We start from the raw sequence: 20290 nt of genomic DNA on the forward strand, positions 1-20290 counted from the left end.
CGACGAGAGCCATTAGTTCTCAATCAAGTAGCTCTTCAAAGGGCCTCACAGGGGCTGAGTGCGCCCCTCTTGCCAACAGGGTCGGCAGACCAGATGGTCACCCATCCAAGTGCTAGCCAAGCCTGACAGTGCTTAACTTTAGTGAACTGACGGAAACCAGTGTTACCACTGTGGCAAGGACGTTGGCTAGAAGAACTAATAAGTAATGAAAAAAGTTTCTGTGGCCAACTAATGATCAAACCCAGTGGACATTACTTTATGGAGAAATCGTGATTGCTGTATTGGTTTAAAAAATGTATTTCCAGGTATATACATATTTATATTCTTATATTATATATAATGTAAGAATATAAATACAATTATGTGCGCAAGTAAAAATTATTTTGACAAAGTATATATAGTTCCTTGTATGGATCACACGATGAAATTGTTGAGGCCTGTCCAACATCTGGAAGCACTAGGAGTGGTATTCTCGAAGGTTTGTCTTGCATTGTTAGGGGCAGACTGGAGTCTAGCTCATTGCCAGAGGTTATATGTACTCTCCACACTAAATGTCTGCAGGGGGTGTTGTCTATAGCTCCGCCATCATTTCTTGAAATAGTAGTTCACTGCAACTCGGGAATCCATGATCCGTTGAAGTTTTCTCATTTCTTTCATTTTTATGAATTTCAGTGATTTCCCTGAACAAACTGGTATGGTAGCTCTTCTCTACAGCCAGAACTTGTTTGATCGCGAATTTTGTTGCTTAGTCATCTCAAATGGTATGTTTCCCGCCACAAGTTTCCCCCACCTGTCCGAATCTGCAGAACTGTTTTTGATCAATACTCCTGGTCCTGATGGTTTATTTGATCACTCCAAAATAGACTGAGCCACTTGGCATCATACTCTGAACATTGCAAATGAGTCCCTTTTGTCCCTTGCACATCTGAGAGTTTGATCTTGGTCTATTTGTATACAGTCTTTATGCTGTGTTTGCGCAATGTATTAGACTTAGATTTAGAGTAAACTATTCATTCCATAGGCCCACAAAAGAGGGGATCTGCCTGGGTGTGGAACATGTCAGATAAACACATTACAGAAATGTAATTAGAAAAACTTGAGTTTTATTAAAATTAATGATTTTCACTCGTACATGAATTAAAATTAAGCTTCTAATATTTACAGGTTTAATACTTACATCTGCTTTAATTAAATCCATCATTCACACAGTAGCTAGTTACTTGGTTATTACAACCACGTATTGTCAAAAATTAAAGTAAATTATTCATTTCAATGATCCTCAGTTAAGAACAGTGAGATTATTTACAAGATTTAAAATTAAACTTCCACTATTTACAGACTTAAGACTTACATCTGCTTTCCATACATCCATCATTCACATAGTAGGTAGTTATTCAGCTGTTACAACCAAGTATTGACAAAAATTAAAGGATAATAAATTTTCATTAAAATAGTCTACTGCACTTGTTGAGAAATTCGTGTATGGAATAGGAGTTGGCCACCAAAAATTCTTTTAAATTATGCTTAAATTGTGCCTTGTCTGAAACTAAGCTCTTAATGGTTGCTGGTAACTTACTGAATATATGCGTTGCTGAATACTGGACTCCTTTCTGGGCAAGAGTAAGTGATTTTAAATCTTTATGTATATTGTTCTTATTCCTAGTATTGATACTGTGTCCTAAGCAGCTAGTTGGAAAAAGAGATGTATTATTTACTACAAACTTCATTAAGGAATAAATATACTGAGAAGCTGTGGTTAGTATGCCCAATTCTTTGAATAGTTTTGGACATAATGTTCTTGGATTTACACTACACATTACTCTTATTGTATGCTTCTGTACTCTAAAATTTTTTTCTCAATTTGTGGAGTTGCCCAAAATATGATACCACATGACTTAATGGAGTAAAAATAAGCAAAATATGCCAGTTATTTTAATATTTATACCTCCTATGCCTGACATCATTCGCATTGCAAACACAGACTTGTTTAGGCAACTGAATTTATTATCAAGTTGTAATCCCAAGAATTTTACACTCTCAACTTCTCCTATTTCCATGTTGTCATATTTTATACACACACTAGAAGGAAATCTCTTGGAAGCTCTGAACTGCATATAGTGGGTCTTTTCAAAGCTTAATGACAGTAAACTGGCAGTGAACCACTTACTGATGTCAGTAAAAATTTGATTAGCTGCCCTTTCTAAATTTATATTTGATTTACTATTTATTGCAATGTTTGTATCATCTCCAAATAAGACGAACTTTGCATCTGGTAATGTAACAGATGACAGGTCATTAACATACACAAGAAAAGGTAGTGGACCTAGTATGGAACCTTGGGGAACACAACATGTAATTTCTTCCCAGTCAGATGATGCCTGATTGCCTACTGCTGAAGTGTTACGTAATGACACCCTTTGTTTTCTATTAGTAAGATATGACTGAAACCACTTTGCAGCACTACTAGTGATGCCATAATATTTTAATTTTCTTTAAAGAATGCTGTGATTCACAAAATCAAAAGCCTTTGACAGGTCACAGAATATGCCAGTTGCCTCTAATTTGTTGTCTAATGAATTAAGGACATTTTCACTGTTAGTGTAAATAGCCTTCACAATATCAGAACCCTTAAGAAAACCAAACTGTGACTTTGACAGAAAGTTATTTTCACTAAGGCTCTCAAGTAGACGCTTGGAACATAACCTTTTCAAAGATTTTTGAAAAAGCTGGCAAAGGTGAGATCGGTCGGTAATTTGACGGCATTTCTTTGTCCCCTTTCTTGTGGAGAAGTATAACTTAAGCATATTTAAGCCAGTCTGGGAATGTTCCTGTGATAAGTGTTTGATTACACAAGTAACTTAAGATATGACTAAGCTCACATGAACACTCTGACACGTTCCACATGATTACGAAGTGTTGTATTCATGATCTATGGAACAAGTATTAATCTAATCTAATCTAATCTCTAATCTCTTAACTTTGTTGATATGTTATCATAACCACTAGGATGCTTTGATTTCAAGGACTTTATGATCGATACTATTTCTTTGAGTGATGTAAGTGTCAATTCCATTTCACTGAGATTGCTTGTGTGCACTGGTCTCAGATATTCCATTTCATTATTAACTGAACCTGACAACACCATGCTATCAATAACAGAGATAAAATACTTGTTTAAATGGTTTGCAATACAACATGCGTTTGTTACCAGGTTTTCATTTATGATTAGAGCTATTTGTTCCTCCTCATGTCTGGTCCTACCTGTCTCTGACTTATCTATATCTCATATTGTTTTTATTTTATTGCTGGATGTATTATTTATCTTCTTCTCATAAGGCAGGTGTTCAGATTTCTGGATAACCTCCTTCGATATTTTGCAGTAATTTTTTGTAATGAGCTATAATGCTAGTATCAAAGGCGTCCCTTTATATAAGATAGTTTCCTTTTTGCCTCACATGATATCTTTATCCCTTATGTGATACGTGGTTTCTTATTAGACTTCTGCTTAATTTGAAATATCTTCAGGGGAAAAAATTGTCAAATAAGGTGCTAACTTTAGTAATGAATGTTTCAATTTTCCATTTGTGTCTTGGGTGCTGTAAACGTCCATCCAATTAATTTCTGACACTGACACTGACAGTGTTAAATCACCAGCAACCATTAGCCCTCTCTCTCTCTCTCTCTCTCTCTCTCTCTCTCTCTCTCTCTCTCTCTCTCTCTCTCTCTCCTCCCCCCCCCCCCCCCCCCCCCCCCTCTTTTAGATGAGATGATAAATCTATAAGATCATTTATAAACAGGTTGAAATTTCCTGAAGGGGCTCTGTATATGGCTACTATTATAAAGGACCTATTACGAAATTCTGTCTCTGTTGCACATGCTTCTAAGTGCTGCTCTAAGCAAAATTTATTAATGTCAATATTTTTAAATTTAAAACTGTTTTTAACATATGTGGCAACTCCTCCTTTCTCCAAATTTTGTCTACAGAAGTAAGAGGCTAACTTAAATTCTGTAAGGTTTAACATATCAATACCAGTGGTCACATGATGTTCAGAGAGGCAGATTATATTAACTGGGTTCGATGACTCTAATTCATCAGTGCACATAAGTAGTTCATTAATTTTACTTCTAAGCACTCGAATATTTTGATGCACTATAGATAGTTGGCATTTCACATTTACCGAGATAAAATCAGGTGGAAATAAAATTTCTGCTGATTGCTGTAAATTTTTAACCAACATTTGTGTTCGCTGATCCAATGTGCCTGGATTATGCTGTTTGATTTCTCTCTCAAACTGAAGGTTTGTTTCTCTCAGAACTTGACTTCATTCTGTCCTACCTATACTAAAAAAGGTGTTGCTCCAACACCTATGACCACTGGTATATTACCACTCATGGCAGTGCCTCCCCCTTACATTTCCTGCTATTAGCCCAGCCAGTTTACCCTTCCCTTTCCTGTTGACCAGTTCTATATATCACATTATGGAAGAATGGCAGAAAGGCTGTACCGTACTTTTTTCCTTGTGTTGATACAGAATTTTTATTCAAAGAAATTCAGGATTTTTACCATTGTCATATTTTACGGGTTATAGGACGCACCTTAATTTCCAAGCAATTTTTTGTTTGTCATTTTTGTTAATAGGTTGCAAATACAGACCAAAATAAAAGTCCTTAGTTTATAAAACCAATTCCTGAAAATAGTCATCTGAGCTACCTCCTCCTTCTCTTTGTCGTCATTGTTGTCCTCTTCATATATAAGATGGTCATCACTGTCATTGAGAGCATTACTTATGCCACACTACTTGAAAGATTTAACAATAATGTCTTCCCTCACTCTAGACCATGGATGTTCTGTCCAGTGACATACTTCTTTTATTGTACCTTGTTTTAAAGTTCCCTTTGACATGAGCTCATGTTTGGTTACATCCATCATACATCCATTCTTGTTTCGTTTGTTTCAGTTGTGAAGTGTTTCATGTTTGGTTACATCCATCATACGTGTTTCATGTTTGGTTTCATCCATCATACATTTGTTTCATTCTTGTTTCATTTGTGAAGTAAGCCCTCACAGAATAACAGCAAGCTCTTTATTTCCCTGTCTCAATTTCTCTTTCACAGAATTTTTCAAATGCCTCCTAGACTGATCTAGCACAAGTAGAAACTTTTCTTCAAGAAAGCTCTGTTAATATGTAATTTCATACCAGCCCTCACTATACAATCCTTGTTTCATACATGTACACTACCCCCTGGCAGTATTGCAGAAGGTTTTGTCATTGTTTTGCACTTGGAAACAACCATTGAGTGAAGGACGACAGTGTAGTCCTTTTTTTCTTGTTCTCTTATTTTTATAATTACAGTTTTAGCACATTTCATGGCAACAATTCTGTTACTCAGCACATCAAATGTCAGAAGAGTTCCTTTCATATTCACTATTTGGCTTAGTTCCATGCTGGTTTTCTTTCGATATTGAGTAATAAAGTAATGGAAAGATAATATTTTCTCTTCATACTCCAGGGGCATTTTCCGAGATATTTTGGTTTTGGTTCACATGCTACGTCCATGATCGCATCATAAAACTATAGCACCAACCAACTCTATCCTTACAGTCTGTTAAGTTCCGACGTAGCACTAGCTTACAAGTGTTTATTTGAATAATTTGTGTATTAAATCGTGCCATTTTGACGGCGTCCTTGAATCAATTTCGGTATGTCATCTTTTAGTTTTGGCCATTTTACATTCTGTCCTCTATTTGCACATTTAGTCTTCTTCATTTTTTTGGTTCATCTTTATTAGCGCGCCAACCGCGAATTCATTGTGGTCCGCTGAAAGAAAGGACCAACAACTTCGGATGACCTGATATGACACCATACCGTCATCTTCGCATGGCCCTGTGCTTTGTCAACACAGTCATGTGGGGTTTTGGCTGTCCGTCAATGGCAGTTATGCTTGTTTACAAATCCTCCAATTTGGAAAATTGCCTCATCAGTCTACAGAATGTTCTCAAGAAGTTCAGGCCAATTGTCATCCAGCCGAAGAAAATTTCTCCAGGCACCATTCTTACATCACAGTCATCAGGAAACGATTGCTGTGCATAATGTGTGTTAAACAGCATAAAAGTGAGATCTTTTTTTTTAAGAATTGTAGCAACTGCATAAAGTGAAAGACCACTTTTATTAGATCGCTAATGCAGTTATTTCGTAGAGCTCCTCATTAATATTTCACCAACTCTGCCCACATTCTCTGCTCTCCCTGAAATTGATGGTATTCCTGATCATTTTGCATTGACAACATTCTCTGTTGTTAATAGTTTTTGTTAATAGTTTACAATGGCAATATTTAACTGTTCTTGTACCCAGCGTTGCTTGGATCCCTTCTTCAGTCCTCCTCCACCTTTCCACACACCCCACAGATCCCCACACATCATAATGGACTGTCCTATTCTTCCACAGTCAACACAGGCAGCATTATTCAATGAAACAAAAGAAAAAATGATGCTAAACACAATCTCAAGGGGAGCTGCTTCTAATAAAAGTACTTCTAAGAAAATTGGTTAATAAATGCAGCACCTGAAACAATTTAAAAATAGGGAGTGACTTATCAGACACCCTTTACATTGTGTGTAAGAAAAGATTCTGCAGCTAAAACCACAAGATCATGTTATACTTTGTATAGAAGAAAGAGATACAGGTGTACATGGTGTTGGAAATACACAGTGAGACTGTGGTTTATCATTCCACTCTGTTGCTGTTTGGATTGCTCTTTATCCTATGACCATAATATTAATGTGGAATTGAAGGGTTGAGGAGGGCCATACTAGAAGCCATACAGGTTCTCAACAACCCAACATGTTTAATCCCTAAGAGTACATTCATACTGTTTGCTAGACGATGCATATCTTACAGCCATGTCACATATCATGAGGCAGGAAATGGGCTTGAACATAGCAAGGCAGATATCCACATGGAAAGTGCAAAGTGCAGTGACATCAGGAGCACCATAATTCATGTTGGGGTTTCTCACCACATCAGCAGCGAGAGAGAGAGAGGTGTGCACCAACAGTGGTCCACTCAACAACAGTGAACATAGACATGACACCAAATCATCTTCTCAAGTGAGTCCAAGTTTTGCATACAGTATCATGATGGTTCCGAGCATTGAGGCTTTGAGGAGAAAGAGTGGAGCCAGACTGGATTCATCATTGCCATACGAGCAAAGTATTTGGAATAATGATATGGGGTACTACTGGAAACACAACACTATCAACTCTGGTTTGGATAGCTAGAACTTTTGGACAGCAGGCATTACATTTTTGATGTACTGAGGCCTGTGGATGTGCCCAGTCATACTAGGGATCTCCACGACATTACCTTTAAACAGTGTAATGCAAGACCACATGTTGCCCATGCTGTCCTTGACCCACCTCATCAAAGTTATCCTTTTTAAGTTTACTGATCATGAGGACTAGTGAGAGCTTGGGCAACAGCATGTATCAAACACAAGCACAGTTCGACTGATACGTGCACAAACGTTCAAATCATACCTGACCCAGGAAAGAGGCATGACCAATATGCTTGTAATGCATGCAAGACAAATATGTGTGCAGCAGCACCTTTAATGCAAGATGCAACACCTGGAAAATGTCCTGAGGAACAATAGGTACTCCACCTATTATAATTAGTGTAATGAAACTTACCAACCGGCAAAGTGACGTGTCAGCAGAAGAAATGTTGTGTGCAGCTAGTCTACCAAATAAAGGGTGGAACAAAAAGAATACATGGCTTTCTAACAAGTATACTACTGGCCATTAAAATTGCTACACCAAGAAGAAATGCAAATGATAACCAGGTATTCATTGGACAAATAGATTATACTAGAACTGACATGTGATTACATTTTCACAAAATTTGGGTGCATAGATCCTGAGAAATCAGTACCCAGAACCAGCACCTCTGGCCGTAATAACAGCCTTCATACTCCTGGGCATTGAGTCAAACAGAGCTTGGACGGTGTGTACAGATACAGCTGCCCATGCAACTTCAACACGATTCCACAGCTCATCAAGAGTATGGACTGGCGTATTGTGATGAGCCAGTTGCTCGGCCACCATTGACCAGACGTTTTCAGTTGGTGAGAGATCTGGAGAATGTGCTGGCCAGAGCAGCAATCGAACATTTTCTGTATCCAGGGAGGCCCGTACAGGACCTGCAACATGCGGTCGTGCATTATCCTGCTGAAATGTAGGCTTTCGCAGGGATCGAATGAAGGGTGGAGCCACGGATCATAACACATCTGAAATGTAATGTCCACTGTTCAAAGAGGCGTCAGTGCAAACAAGAGCTGACAGAGACGTGTAACCAATGGCACCCCATACCATCACGCCCAGTGATACGCCAGTATGGCAATGACGAGTACACGGTTCCAATGTGCGTTCACCACGATGTCGCAAAACACGGATGCGGCCATCATGATGCTGCAATCAGAACCTGGATTCATCCAAAAAAATGAAGTTTTGCCATTTTTGGACCCAGGTTCGTCGTTTAGTACACCATCGCAGGCGTGCCTATCTGTGATGCAGCATCAAGGGTAACCGCAGCCATGGTCTCCGAGCTGATAGTCCATGCTGCTGCAAATGTGGTTGAACTGTTGGTGCAGATGGTTGTTGTCTTGCAAACGTCCCCGTCTGTTGACTCAGGGATAGAGATGTAGCTGCACGATCCGCTACTGCCATGCATGACTGCTAGTGATATGAGGCCGTTGGGATCCAGCACGACATTCTGTATTACCCTCCTGAACCCACTGATTCAATATTGTGCTAACAGTCAATGGATCTCGACCAACGCGAGCAGCAGTGTCACGATACGATAAAGCACAATCGCAATAGGCAACAGTCCGACCTCAATCAGAGTCGGAAACGTGATGGTATGCATTTCTCCTCCTCACACGAGGCATCACAACAATGTTTCATCAGGCAACGCAGGTCAGCTGCTGTTTGTGTATGAGAAATTGGTAGGAAACTTTCCTCATGTCAGCACATTGTAAGTGTCGCCACCGGCGTCAACCTTGTGTGAATGCTCTGAAAAGCTAATCATTTGCATATCACAGCATCTTCTTCCTGTTGGTTAAATTTCCCGTCTTTAGCACGTCATCTTCGGGGTGTAGCAATTTTATGGCCAGTAGTGTATAATTGGCCCTGTTTTGATCACATACAAAATGTACTCACATCACTACAATTGGTAATCCATCTGATTTATGAATTTTTAAATATAACATCAGGCAGATAGCGGCCTTCTTCATGAATACACATTAAATCTTTCTTTGAAGATTTCCATCACTTTTGTCAACGTGTCATGTGAAACAGCAGAAATTTCTTGATGTATTGGAACGTTCAGGTAATTGAGTGTATGAAGTTTGTTGCAGTACACTTTACTTTTTAGGTAACCCCATAAGAAGAAGTCGAAAAATGACAAGTTTGCCGAGTGTGCTAGCCAGTGGACATCGCTGAAACAGAAGATCACGTGTTGGGGAAGCATTTCTCGAACAACTGCCACGGAATCGTTAGCCGTGTGGCTGTGAGCAACAGTCATGTTCCTGTTGGAGCCATGTGTCTGCCATGTTCATCCCTATAGTGTCCAGTTGTGACCACACGAAATTGTGTAGTATTGCAACATAACGTGCAGCATACACTGATAATGCCTCGTTAAAAAGAGAGGGAGGCCCAGTAATTACCACATTGAACACTTAACACCACAGTGGTTTTTGATACACTTCTTGTGGGTTGCCTGCTGCCCAATACAGACAGTTTTGTTTGTTCACGTAACCGTCTAAGTGAAAGTGCACTTCATCTCTCATCATCATAAGCAGCAGCAGCAGCGGCAGCAGTAGCTAGAACATCAAGCATTCTCTAACAAAACTGTCTTTGTTCATCATAATCATGGCCGTGAATCTTCTGCATGATCATAATTTTGTAAGAATGACAATGTAACTCATCATTCAGGATGCACTGCAGTGAGTGACGAGACAGACCCAGAGTTGTAGCATTGCTGCTTGTGGAGCGTCGAGGACTTTGAAGAACGTGGCTTGTACTCTATCGACATTTTCCTGTGTTCACACTGTGCAAGGATGACCAGACAACGTTTGCTTTGTGACTGATGCAGTTGCACAAAAAGCGATAGTCCAATGCAGTATTGTGTTGCCATCAAGTATTGATATGAAGAAATGTCCAACAGCAAAAACATGATAAGGTATGGTCCATTGCGCCATTCCTACTGAAACTGGATGCTCTTACCTACAACACGTCACCCACCCTTCCATTCTATTCCCACCACTGATACTACGAGAGTCAAATCCACATTCTTTTTTTGCCACCCTGTACATTTCCAGGGCGGCGGACAGAATCGGCTATATAGTGTGCAAACACAGCTTGAAGGTTATATGCAACCGACAGATCAGTGTGTGTCTCAGTTGGGGGAAAGACAAATGGAATCCTCATGCAATGTTAGGAGCATACCATAGACTGTGTACAGGTGGAAAAGTCTGTGGTGGAATGAGAAATCAACTGTGTCAGAGCATGAGTTATGCAAGACCAGTTATGTAACAAAATTCGCCAACATGCACATTCTGGATATTGTGGCCGTTTGTTCAGGGAAGCCATTGGAATTCGTAAGACAAAAGTTTTAAGAAAAAAGGAGACGTTTTCAAGACAAATAGGCTAGATTCCTGTGCTGCAACAAACAACCATTGAAAGTAACAGTGGAGGAGCTACAGCAAAAGTGACCAGCAAAATGCCTCTTGTGAATGTTAGCATGGGCTGTACATATAACCTCTGGTTGCAAACTTGAATCCAGTCCACATCAGCAATGCAGGGTGAATTTGTGGGAATGCCGGCTACACAAAATCATTAAACAACCGTCAACCGAAGATCTCAATACAAAAGCGAAAATCAAATTTGTCACAGCTTGTGAATAAGGCTGAGCTATACCTGAAGCCAGATGGTCAACAAAATAGTACCTGAGAAAATTTTATTCCTACAATACACGTTGTAGTTTCATGTATGTTCGCAAGTCACTGACTAGGTCCTGTGAAGGACCATTGGAAATACTTCTGTCACCGTAGCTGATAACCCTTGATGAAGAAAGCTGGTAGCCTAGTTGCCGCTGTAAAGAGCAGACATTTTTACCCATTTTATTGACTATGTAGATCTATTAAATGATGATTGTGGTTAGACATGGAGATAAGTTATACAGTTACTGTTTGTACTACGACACAAATGATGTTGTTGATGCATTGGCTAGGAGTGCCCCTTTTTGTTCTTTTACCCTTTGTATTTGATTCAACACTGCCATATGAGGATTTCATAATGCCATAAGCAGTTTTAACCAGCCAGTGTTCGTCAGACAAAATGCACAGGCTATAAACAGTGATGTAACATTCCCATTGCAACAGCAACCTTTTATCATACCTTAGAAAATGTGCCTTCTGCCTGAAGATGACCATTGGCTGTTCGGAACCTCACACATCACTGAAATTAGTACTCATGGGCAGAATGATATTCTTCCTAAAATGCCCATTTTACCAGTTTCTGTCATGATCACCTGATATTATTTATTGCCTTTTCTGAGCCTTTTTCTTCAGATTGTGTTGCTGTTATTTCATAAAATTTATTATAACAGTTTTAAAGATAGTGACTTTCTTTGTTAAAGCTTGGAGTACAAATGCCAGCAGCTTCCTTGCAATATTAGACATCAGGTTTATAGCCATTTGGCCACATCCTTGCCTTGTACCAAAGAGACCCTAATGAAAAGAGCAAAAAAACTTCGACTGCAAGCCGAAGAGGATAAAATGAAGTTGCCTTTGAGAAGGTACGGTGTACATGTTTAATGTTTTGTTTATTTCTTATGTAACAGAAAAATATTTATGTGGAAATTATGTATTATTAGGTACTGGAATGCCTGATTTTGGCTACACTTCAATATTTACATCATATGTACTTTTTTTAGATTGCCATATTATATGAATTATTCATTTACATTCATAATTGCTTTTATGAACACTCATAGACAGAAGATTCGTTGGAGTATAAGGAGTGACTCAAGAAATTTGTTGGTAGAGGAGATGATGATCTTGTAAACTATTCCTATGCTGTTTAACATACATACACTGAAGTGCCAAAGAAACTGGTGTAGGTATGCGCATTCAAATACAGATATATATATAAACTGGCAGAATATGGCACTGTGGTCGGCAACGTCTTTATAGACAACAAGTGTCTGGCACAGTTGTTAGATCAGTTACTGCTGCTACGATGGCAGGTTATCAAGATTTAAGCAAGTTTGAACTTGGTGTTACAGTCAGCGCATGAGCGAAGGGATATGCATCTCCGAGGTAGCGGTGAAGTGGGGATTTTCCTATATGACCGTTTCACGAGCATACAGTGAATATCAGGAACCCGGTAATACATTAAAATCTCCGGCATACTGCGGCCAGAAATAGATCGTGCAAGTACGGGATCAACGACTGAACAGAATCTATCAGCGTGGCAGAAGTGCAACCCTTCTGAAAATTGCTGCAGATTTCAGTGCTCGGCCATCAACAAGCCTCAGTGTGTGAACCATTAAAAGAAACATCGAGTCTCATTTCAAACTGTGTCGAGCAGATGGACATGTCTGGGTATGAAGACTGCCTCATGAATCCGTGGACCCAGCATGTCAGCAAGGGATTGTTAAAGCTGGTGGAGCCTCTGAAGTGGTGTGGGGCATGTGTGGTTGGAATGATATTGGACCTATGATATGTCTAGTTACAACTCTGAGTGGGACACATACGTAAGCATCCTTTCTGATCATCTACAGGCATTCATGTCCAGTGTGTATACCGACGGACTTAGGAAATTCCAGCATGACAATTCAACACCCCACACGTCCAGAATTGCTACGGAGTGGCTCCAGGAACACTCTTCTGAGTTTCAACACATCCACAGGCCACCAAACCCCCCAGACATGAAAATTTTTGAGCGTATCTGGGATGCCTTGCAATGTGCTGTTCAGAAGAGATCTCCACCCTCTCATACTCTTACAGATTTATGGACAGCCCTGCAGGACTCGTGGTGAAATTTCCTCCAGCACTACTTCAGACATCAGTCGAGTCCATGCCATGTCATGCTGCAACACTTCTGCATGCTCATGGGGGCCCTACACAATATTAGGCAGGTGTAGAAATTTCTTTGGCTCTCCAGTGTATAGCAAAGAGGACTCTGAAGTTAAAGTACTGTGAAATAAAGAAGTAATTCGTACTGCATTTGTTTATCCAGTAGACCTTTTCACCTTGTATCATATAATCAACACACTGTATACTCCAGAGATATGAGGTTAATTCAAATGAAACCTGATCAGTGCGTCTACCTTTGCCTTACACTTAAGGTGGCACCATGTAACTGCGGGTATGGTGGCACCATCTATCGATAGAGAGACTGGCGCGTGCGCACCATTCAGTGTTGCATAGCGCCAATGTGGTTTCACGCTGAAGAGAAGGTGGTGACATCCCATGAAATAATAGGAAATGCATTCACTAAAAATAACTTAGAACAGATTGTGTGGGAGCTCATTCATGATGGTAATATATTACAGCTAATGGCAACAAATAGACCCCTCTTATTTGATTCACAAATTCAGTAAAATAAACAAACAGTTAGTGTGACTTCTCAAGGAGGAAATTAAAATATCTAGCACTGGTTCAAGTTTAGAAAAATGATTGACCAATGCATATTTAGTAGAACAGTTAAATAAGGGAGGAATCCTATACATCTACATCTACACTCGGTGAACTGGTGTGAAGTGCATGTCTGGGGAAACTTTCCACTGTACCAGTTATTAAAGCTTCTTCCCATTCCATTCACATATAAAGTGCGAGAAGTGTGACTATTTAAACGCCTCTGTGCATGCTATAATTAGCCTGATCTTCTTCTCACAATCCTTATGGGAGCAATGTGTAGGGGTGGTTGTATATTCGTAGCCGGTTCCTGAAACTTGTAAGTAGGCTTTGTTGGGATAGTTTATGGCCAGATAGTTCCATTTCTTCAGCATCTGTGTAACAGTCTCCCACAGGTCAAAGTTACCTGTGATAATTCATGCTGCCCTTCTCTGTATACATTCAGTATCCCATGTTAGTCGTATTTGTTGCAGCTAGTCTTATTTGTTGAGGCCCTACACACTTCAGCAGTGTTCTAGGATGGGTCACATGAGCGATGTTCAAGCAGTCTCGTTCTAGCAATAAACTGAAATTCAACCTATAGGACTGTACCATTTCATATCTGTACAAAGTATTACTTTACAGAGCACTACATTTTTTTCATTGTGGAGTGCATGACTACATTTTTGTCAGCCTATGCAGAACTTCGAAATCTTACTGAGCTTTGTAGATGATATTTCATTACAGTCAACTGTGTCATCTGTGAATTAATATTGCCTGAAAGGTCACAGATATGAAATATGAACAGCAAGCACCCCAACACACTTCCCTGGAACACATCTGCCATTAACTCCCAATCCAAAATAACTTGTTGCATCCTCTCTAACAAGAAATCGTCAGTCCAGTCATTTCGCTTGATACCTCATACGATCATATTTTTGATTGTAAGCATTGATCAATGTTTTCGGAATCCATACTGGTTGATGTGGAGGACTTCATTCTGTTCTTGATACCTCATTATCTTTGAACTCTGGATGTTTCAAGAGCTCATAACAGGTGGATGTCAAGGATCTTGGACAGTAGTTTTGTGGAACACTTCTGTTTCCATTCTTGTTAACGGATGTGACATGAACTTTCTTCCAACTACTGAGCACAGTTTTCTGTTCGAAGGATGTACAGCACATTATAGTTAAGAGGAGCTAACTCGTCCACCAATTCACTATAGAATCTTATAGGGATTCCACTGGGCCATGCAGCTTTTTTCAGTGTTAATAATTCCAGCTGTTTCTCAGTGTGACTGACACATCTGTTTCACTCACATTGTCAGTGGAACAAGAATTAATTTGGGCATGAGCTCTTGGTTTTCTGTTGTAAAGGAACATTTGAAAACAGAGTTCAACATTTCTGCTTTCTCAGTTTCAATTTATGTCTCATACGCGACTGAAGACTAACTGCACATATTTATCAAGTGCATGGTGAATCATTCTTCAGAACCTCCATCGTGTTTAGCAGAGGGTGTCAGCTCTACTGCCTGCTGAGTGACAGTCAAGTGTCCACATGCACTGGTGGGCAAACGTCTGATGTGCAAGCAGTCGGGCCTTAGTGTTTATGGCAAGTGACCATACTACACCATCTGAATGCACATGGGGAAGGGTGGAAAAGTGGCTAGTGAATGTGCAGAGTGAGTGCAGTAGTGCCACCTGGTGGGTAACCTATACTGGCTGCACATATGCGAGGACAAGCTGAGGGGGCACTCAACTGGCCTCACCCTATGTACTAGTGGTGGAACAGGCAGGTACACAGTTATGGTAAATTATGTTTGAAGAAAAAAGTTAATTCTACATAACAAGTATGAAACAAAGCATAGTGATGTGGAGAGATGTTGAGTGACACACACATGCTTGTGACAGGAACAATGTGGAAAGATTTAAACAGCTGCCCTTGCATAAACTGTATGAAAGACATCCCACAAAATCCAGAGAAATACAGGTCACTTGTAAAGCCTGCCAATGGCACAAAAGACGGTGTACCAACACTTATATATCACGCAGGAGCTGAAATTGATGGTAGCAAAGCAAAAGCAGAAATGCTAAACTATACTTTCAACTGCTCTTTTACAAGGGAAAATTCAACAGTATTTCCTCAGTTCAGTTCTCACACCACTGTGAAGGTGAGTGATACAGATATTACATCAGCAGCATTGAGAAATAGCTAAAATTGCTAAGCCCCAGAACCTGATGAAATCCTTACCAGAATCTATTCAGAATTGGCAGCTGAGTTATTCCCTTTTTTAACTACAATATACCATAGATTCTTCAAGGGGGGGGGGGGGGGGGGATGATGATGATGATGATGATGATGATGATGATGAACCTGTGCTCAACAGTTGGAAGAAAGCGCAGGTCACACCCATATTTATAATCTGGCAGTCGATATTATTAGTAAACTGAGACTTCTGCCAGATAATACAGTTATTTATAATGAAGTACTGTAAATCTGTACTCGACAAGCCATCTAAAGGAGTGTTTCAGTGTGTACTTTGCGTACCAGCCACCATCCGGTCTCCTTTCCTTGTTTCAGTTTGAAATGGTTTGTGGGAAGAACGATTGCTGATGAGTCTCTTTGAGAGCCTGTATCTCTGTAAATTTTACCTTTGTGACCTTTTCACAAGATACAAATAGGAGCAAGGAATGTATTTGTTGAATTTTCTAGGGACAAACACTCTTGGAACTCTTAACTGTAAAACACTCTGTGATGGCAGAATGTCTCTCTTGCAGTATCTGCCATGGGAGTTGGCTGAGCATCTCCGTAACAGATTTGCATTTACAAAATGAAGCCGTAATAAAATGTGCTGATCTTCTCTATTTCCTCTATCTATCCTGTCTGTTAAAGATGCCAGACTGCCAAGCAATATTAGAGTATTGCTCAGCAGAGTGTTTGTAAGCTGGCTTCTTTTTGGGTGGATTACATTCCTTATGAGTCTTCCAATGCGTCTGCCTTACCTACAGTTAGTTCCATCTGGTCTTTCCACTTCAGATCACTTTCTGCACATATCGTAGATATTTTATGGAGGTGACCGCTTCCAGTGATTGTTCTATTATCGTGTAATTATACAGTAATGGTTCTTTCAGACTATTTATGCAACATACATTACCTTTTACCAAAGAAAAATCACCAAAAAGTGACAGTGTACATCAAGGTATACCATGACTGACATTACACAAAATGAAGGGTAATAATAATAGTCCTTAAAACCTACACCCCCCCATGAACCATGGACCTTACAGTTGGTGGGGAGGCTTGCGTGTATCAGCGATGCAGAGGGCCGTACCGTAGGTGCAACCACAACGGAGGGGTATCTGTTGAGAGGCCAGACAAACATGTGGTTCCTGAAGAGGGGCAGCAGCCTTTTCAGTAGTTGCAGGGGCAACAGTCTGGGTGATTGACTGATCTGGCCTTGCAACATTAACCAAAACGGCCTTGCTGTGCTGGTACTGCGAAAGGCTGAAAGCAAGCGGAAACTACAGCCGTAATTTTTCCCGAGGACATGAAGCTTTACTGTATTATTAAATTATGATGGCATCCTCTTGGGTAAAATATTCCGGAGGTAAAATAGTCCCCCATTCGGATCTCTGGGCGGGGACTACTCAGGAGGACGTCGTTATCAGGAGAAAGAAAACTTGCGTTCTACGGATCGGAGCGTGGAATGTCAGATCCCTTAATCGGGCAGGTAGGTTAGAAAATTTAAAAAGGGAAATGGATAGGTTAAAGTTACATATAGTGGGAATTAGTGAAGTTTGGTGGCAGGAGGAACAAGACTTTTGGTCAGGTGAATACAGGATTATAAATACAAAATCAAATAGGGGTAATGCAGGGGTAGGTTTAATAATGAATAAAAAAAATAGGATTGCGGGTAATCTACTACAAACAGCGTAGTGAACACATTATTGTGGCCAAGATAGACACAAAGCCCATGACTACTACAGTAGCACAAGTTTATATGTCAACTAGCTCTGCAGATGATGAAGAAATTGTTGAAATGTATGATGAGATAAAAGAAATTATTCCGGTAGTGAAGGGAGACGAAAATTTAATAGTAATGGGTGACTGGAATTCGTCAGTAGGAAAAGGGAGAGAAGGAAAAATAGTAGGTGATTATGGATTGGGGCTAAGAAATGAAAGAGGAAGCCGCCTGGTAGAATATCGCACAGAGCACAACGTAACCATAGCTAACACTTGGTTCAAGAATCATGAAAGAAGGTTGTATACATGGAAGAAGCCTGGAGATACTAAAAGGTATCAGATAGATTATACAATGGTAAGACAGAGATTTAGGAATCAGGTTTTAAATTGTAGGACATTTCCAGGGGCAGATGTGGACTCTGACCACAATCTATTGGTTATGACCTGTAGATTAAAACTGAAGAAACTGCAAAAAGGTGGGAATTTAAGGACATAGGATCTGGATAAGCTGAAAGAACCAGAGGTTGTACAGAGTTTCAAGGAGAGCATAAGGGAACAATTGACAGGAATGGGGGAAAGAAACACAGTAGAAGAAGAATGGGTAGCTCTGAGGGATGAAGTAGTGAAGGCAGCAGAGGATAAAGTAGGTAAAAAGACGAGGGCTGCTAGAAATCCTTGGGTAACAGAAGAAATATTGAATTTAATTGATAAAAGGAGAAAATATAAAAATCCAGTAAATTAAGCAGGCAAAAAGGAATACAAATATGTCAAAAATGAGATCGACCGGAAGTGCAAAATGGCTAATCAGGGATGGCTAGATGACAAATGTAAGGATGTAGAAGCTTGTCTCACTAGGGGTATGAATATCAAGAGCTCAGATGGCAACCCAGTTCTAAGCAAAGAAGGGAAGGCAGAAAGGTGGAAGGAGTATATAGAAGGTTTATACAAGGGCGATGTACTTGAGGATAAAATTGTGGAAATGGATGAGGATGTAGACGAAGACGAAATGGGAGATTAGATACTGCGTGAAGAGTTTGACAGATCACTGAAAGACCTGAGCCGAAACAAGGCCCCCGGAGTAGACAACATTCCATTAGAACTAATGATGGCCTTGGGAGAGCCAGTCATGACAAAACTCTACCAGCTGGTGAGCAAGATGTATGAGACAGGCGAAATACCCTCAGACTTCAAGAAGAATATAATAATTCCAATCCCAAAGAAAGCAGGTGTTGACAGATGTGAAAATTACCGAACTATCAGTTTAATAAGTCACAGCTGCAAAATACTAACGCGAATTCTTTACAGACGAATGGAAAAACTGGTAGATGCGGACCTCGGGGAGGATCAGTTTTGATTCCGTAGAAATGTTGGAACACATGAGGCAATACTGACCTTACGACTTATCTTACAAGAAAGATTAAGAAAAGGCAAACCTACATTCCTAGCATTTGTAGACTTAGAGAAAGCTTTTGACAATGTTTACCGGAATACTCTCTTTCAAATTCTAAAGGTGGCAGGGGTAAAATACAGGGAGCGAAAGGGTATTTACAATTTGTACAGAAACCAGATGGCAGTCATAAGAGTCGAGGGGCATGAAAAGGAAGTAGTGGTTGGGAAGGGAGTGAGACAGGGTTGTAGCTTCTCCCCGATGTTATTCAATCTGTATATTGAGCAAGCACTAAAGGAAACAAAAGTAAAATTCGGAGTAGGTATTAAAATCCATGGAGAAGAAATAAAAACTTTGAGGTTCGCCGATGACATTGTAATTCTGTCAGAGATGGCAAAGGACTTGGAAGAGCAGTTGAACGGAATGGACAGTGTCTTGAAAGGAGGATATAAGATGAACATCAACAAAAGCAAAACGAGGATAATGGAATGTAGTCGAATTAACTCTGGTGATGCTGAGGGAATTAGATTAGGAAATGAGATACTTAAAGTAGTAAAGGAGTTTTGCTTTTGGGGAGCAAAATAACTGATGATGGTTGAAGTAGAGAGGATATAAAATGTAGACTGGCAATGGCAAGGAAAGTGTTTCTGAAGAAGAGAAATTTGTTAACATCGAGTATAGATTTAAGTGTCAGGAAGTCATTTCTGAAAGTATTTGTATGGAGTGTAGCCATGTATGGAAGTGAAACATGGACAATAAATATTTTGGACAAGAAGGGACTAAAAGCTTTCGAAATGTGGTGCTTCAGAAGAATGCTGAAGATTAGATGGGTAGATCACATAACTAATGAGGAAGTATTGAATAGGATTGGGGAGAAGAGAAGTTTGTGGCATAACTTGGCCAGAAGAAGGGATCGGTTGGTAGGACATGTTCTGAGGCATCAAGGGATCACCAATTTAGTATTGGATGGCAGCGTGGAGGGTAAAAATCGTAGAGGGAGACGAAGAGATGAATACACTAAGCAGATTCAGAAGGATGTAGGTTGCAGTAGGTACTGGGAGATGAAGAAGCTTGCACAGGATAGAGTAGCATGGAGAGCTGCATCAAACCAGTGTCAGGACTGAAGACAACAACAGCAACAACAACAACAACAACAACAACAACAAAACCTACACAACACAATTTGCAGCACTAACAAAAATACCTGTGCACATACAGCACAACAAATGAAAATATGTAAATGTACTGGTTAGCATCAAAACT

At 39.9% G+C, this 20290-nt stretch overlaps 1 protein-coding gene across 3 annotated transcripts in view; it reads left to right on the plus strand.

The window, feature by feature from the left end:
* Positions 1 to 20290, plus strand: part of LOC126281242 (ubinuclein-1) — a 338292-nt gene that overhangs the window by 179364 nt on the left and 138638 nt on the right. For all 3 annotated transcript variants that reach the window (XM_049980023.1, XM_049980024.1, XM_049980025.1), the window contains one exon: positions 11697 to 11855. In XM_049980023.1, coding sequence (XP_049835980.1) covers positions 11697 to 11855 — 159 coding nt within the window. The remainder of the gene's footprint in view (positions 1 to 11696; positions 11856 to 20290) is intronic.

This window comes from Schistocerca gregaria, chromosome 7 (assembly GCF_023897955.1).
Source record: "Schistocerca gregaria isolate iqSchGreg1 chromosome 7, iqSchGreg1.2, whole genome shotgun sequence".
Classification (NCBI taxonomy): Eukaryota; Metazoa; Arthropoda; class Insecta; order Orthoptera; family Acrididae; genus Schistocerca; species Schistocerca gregaria.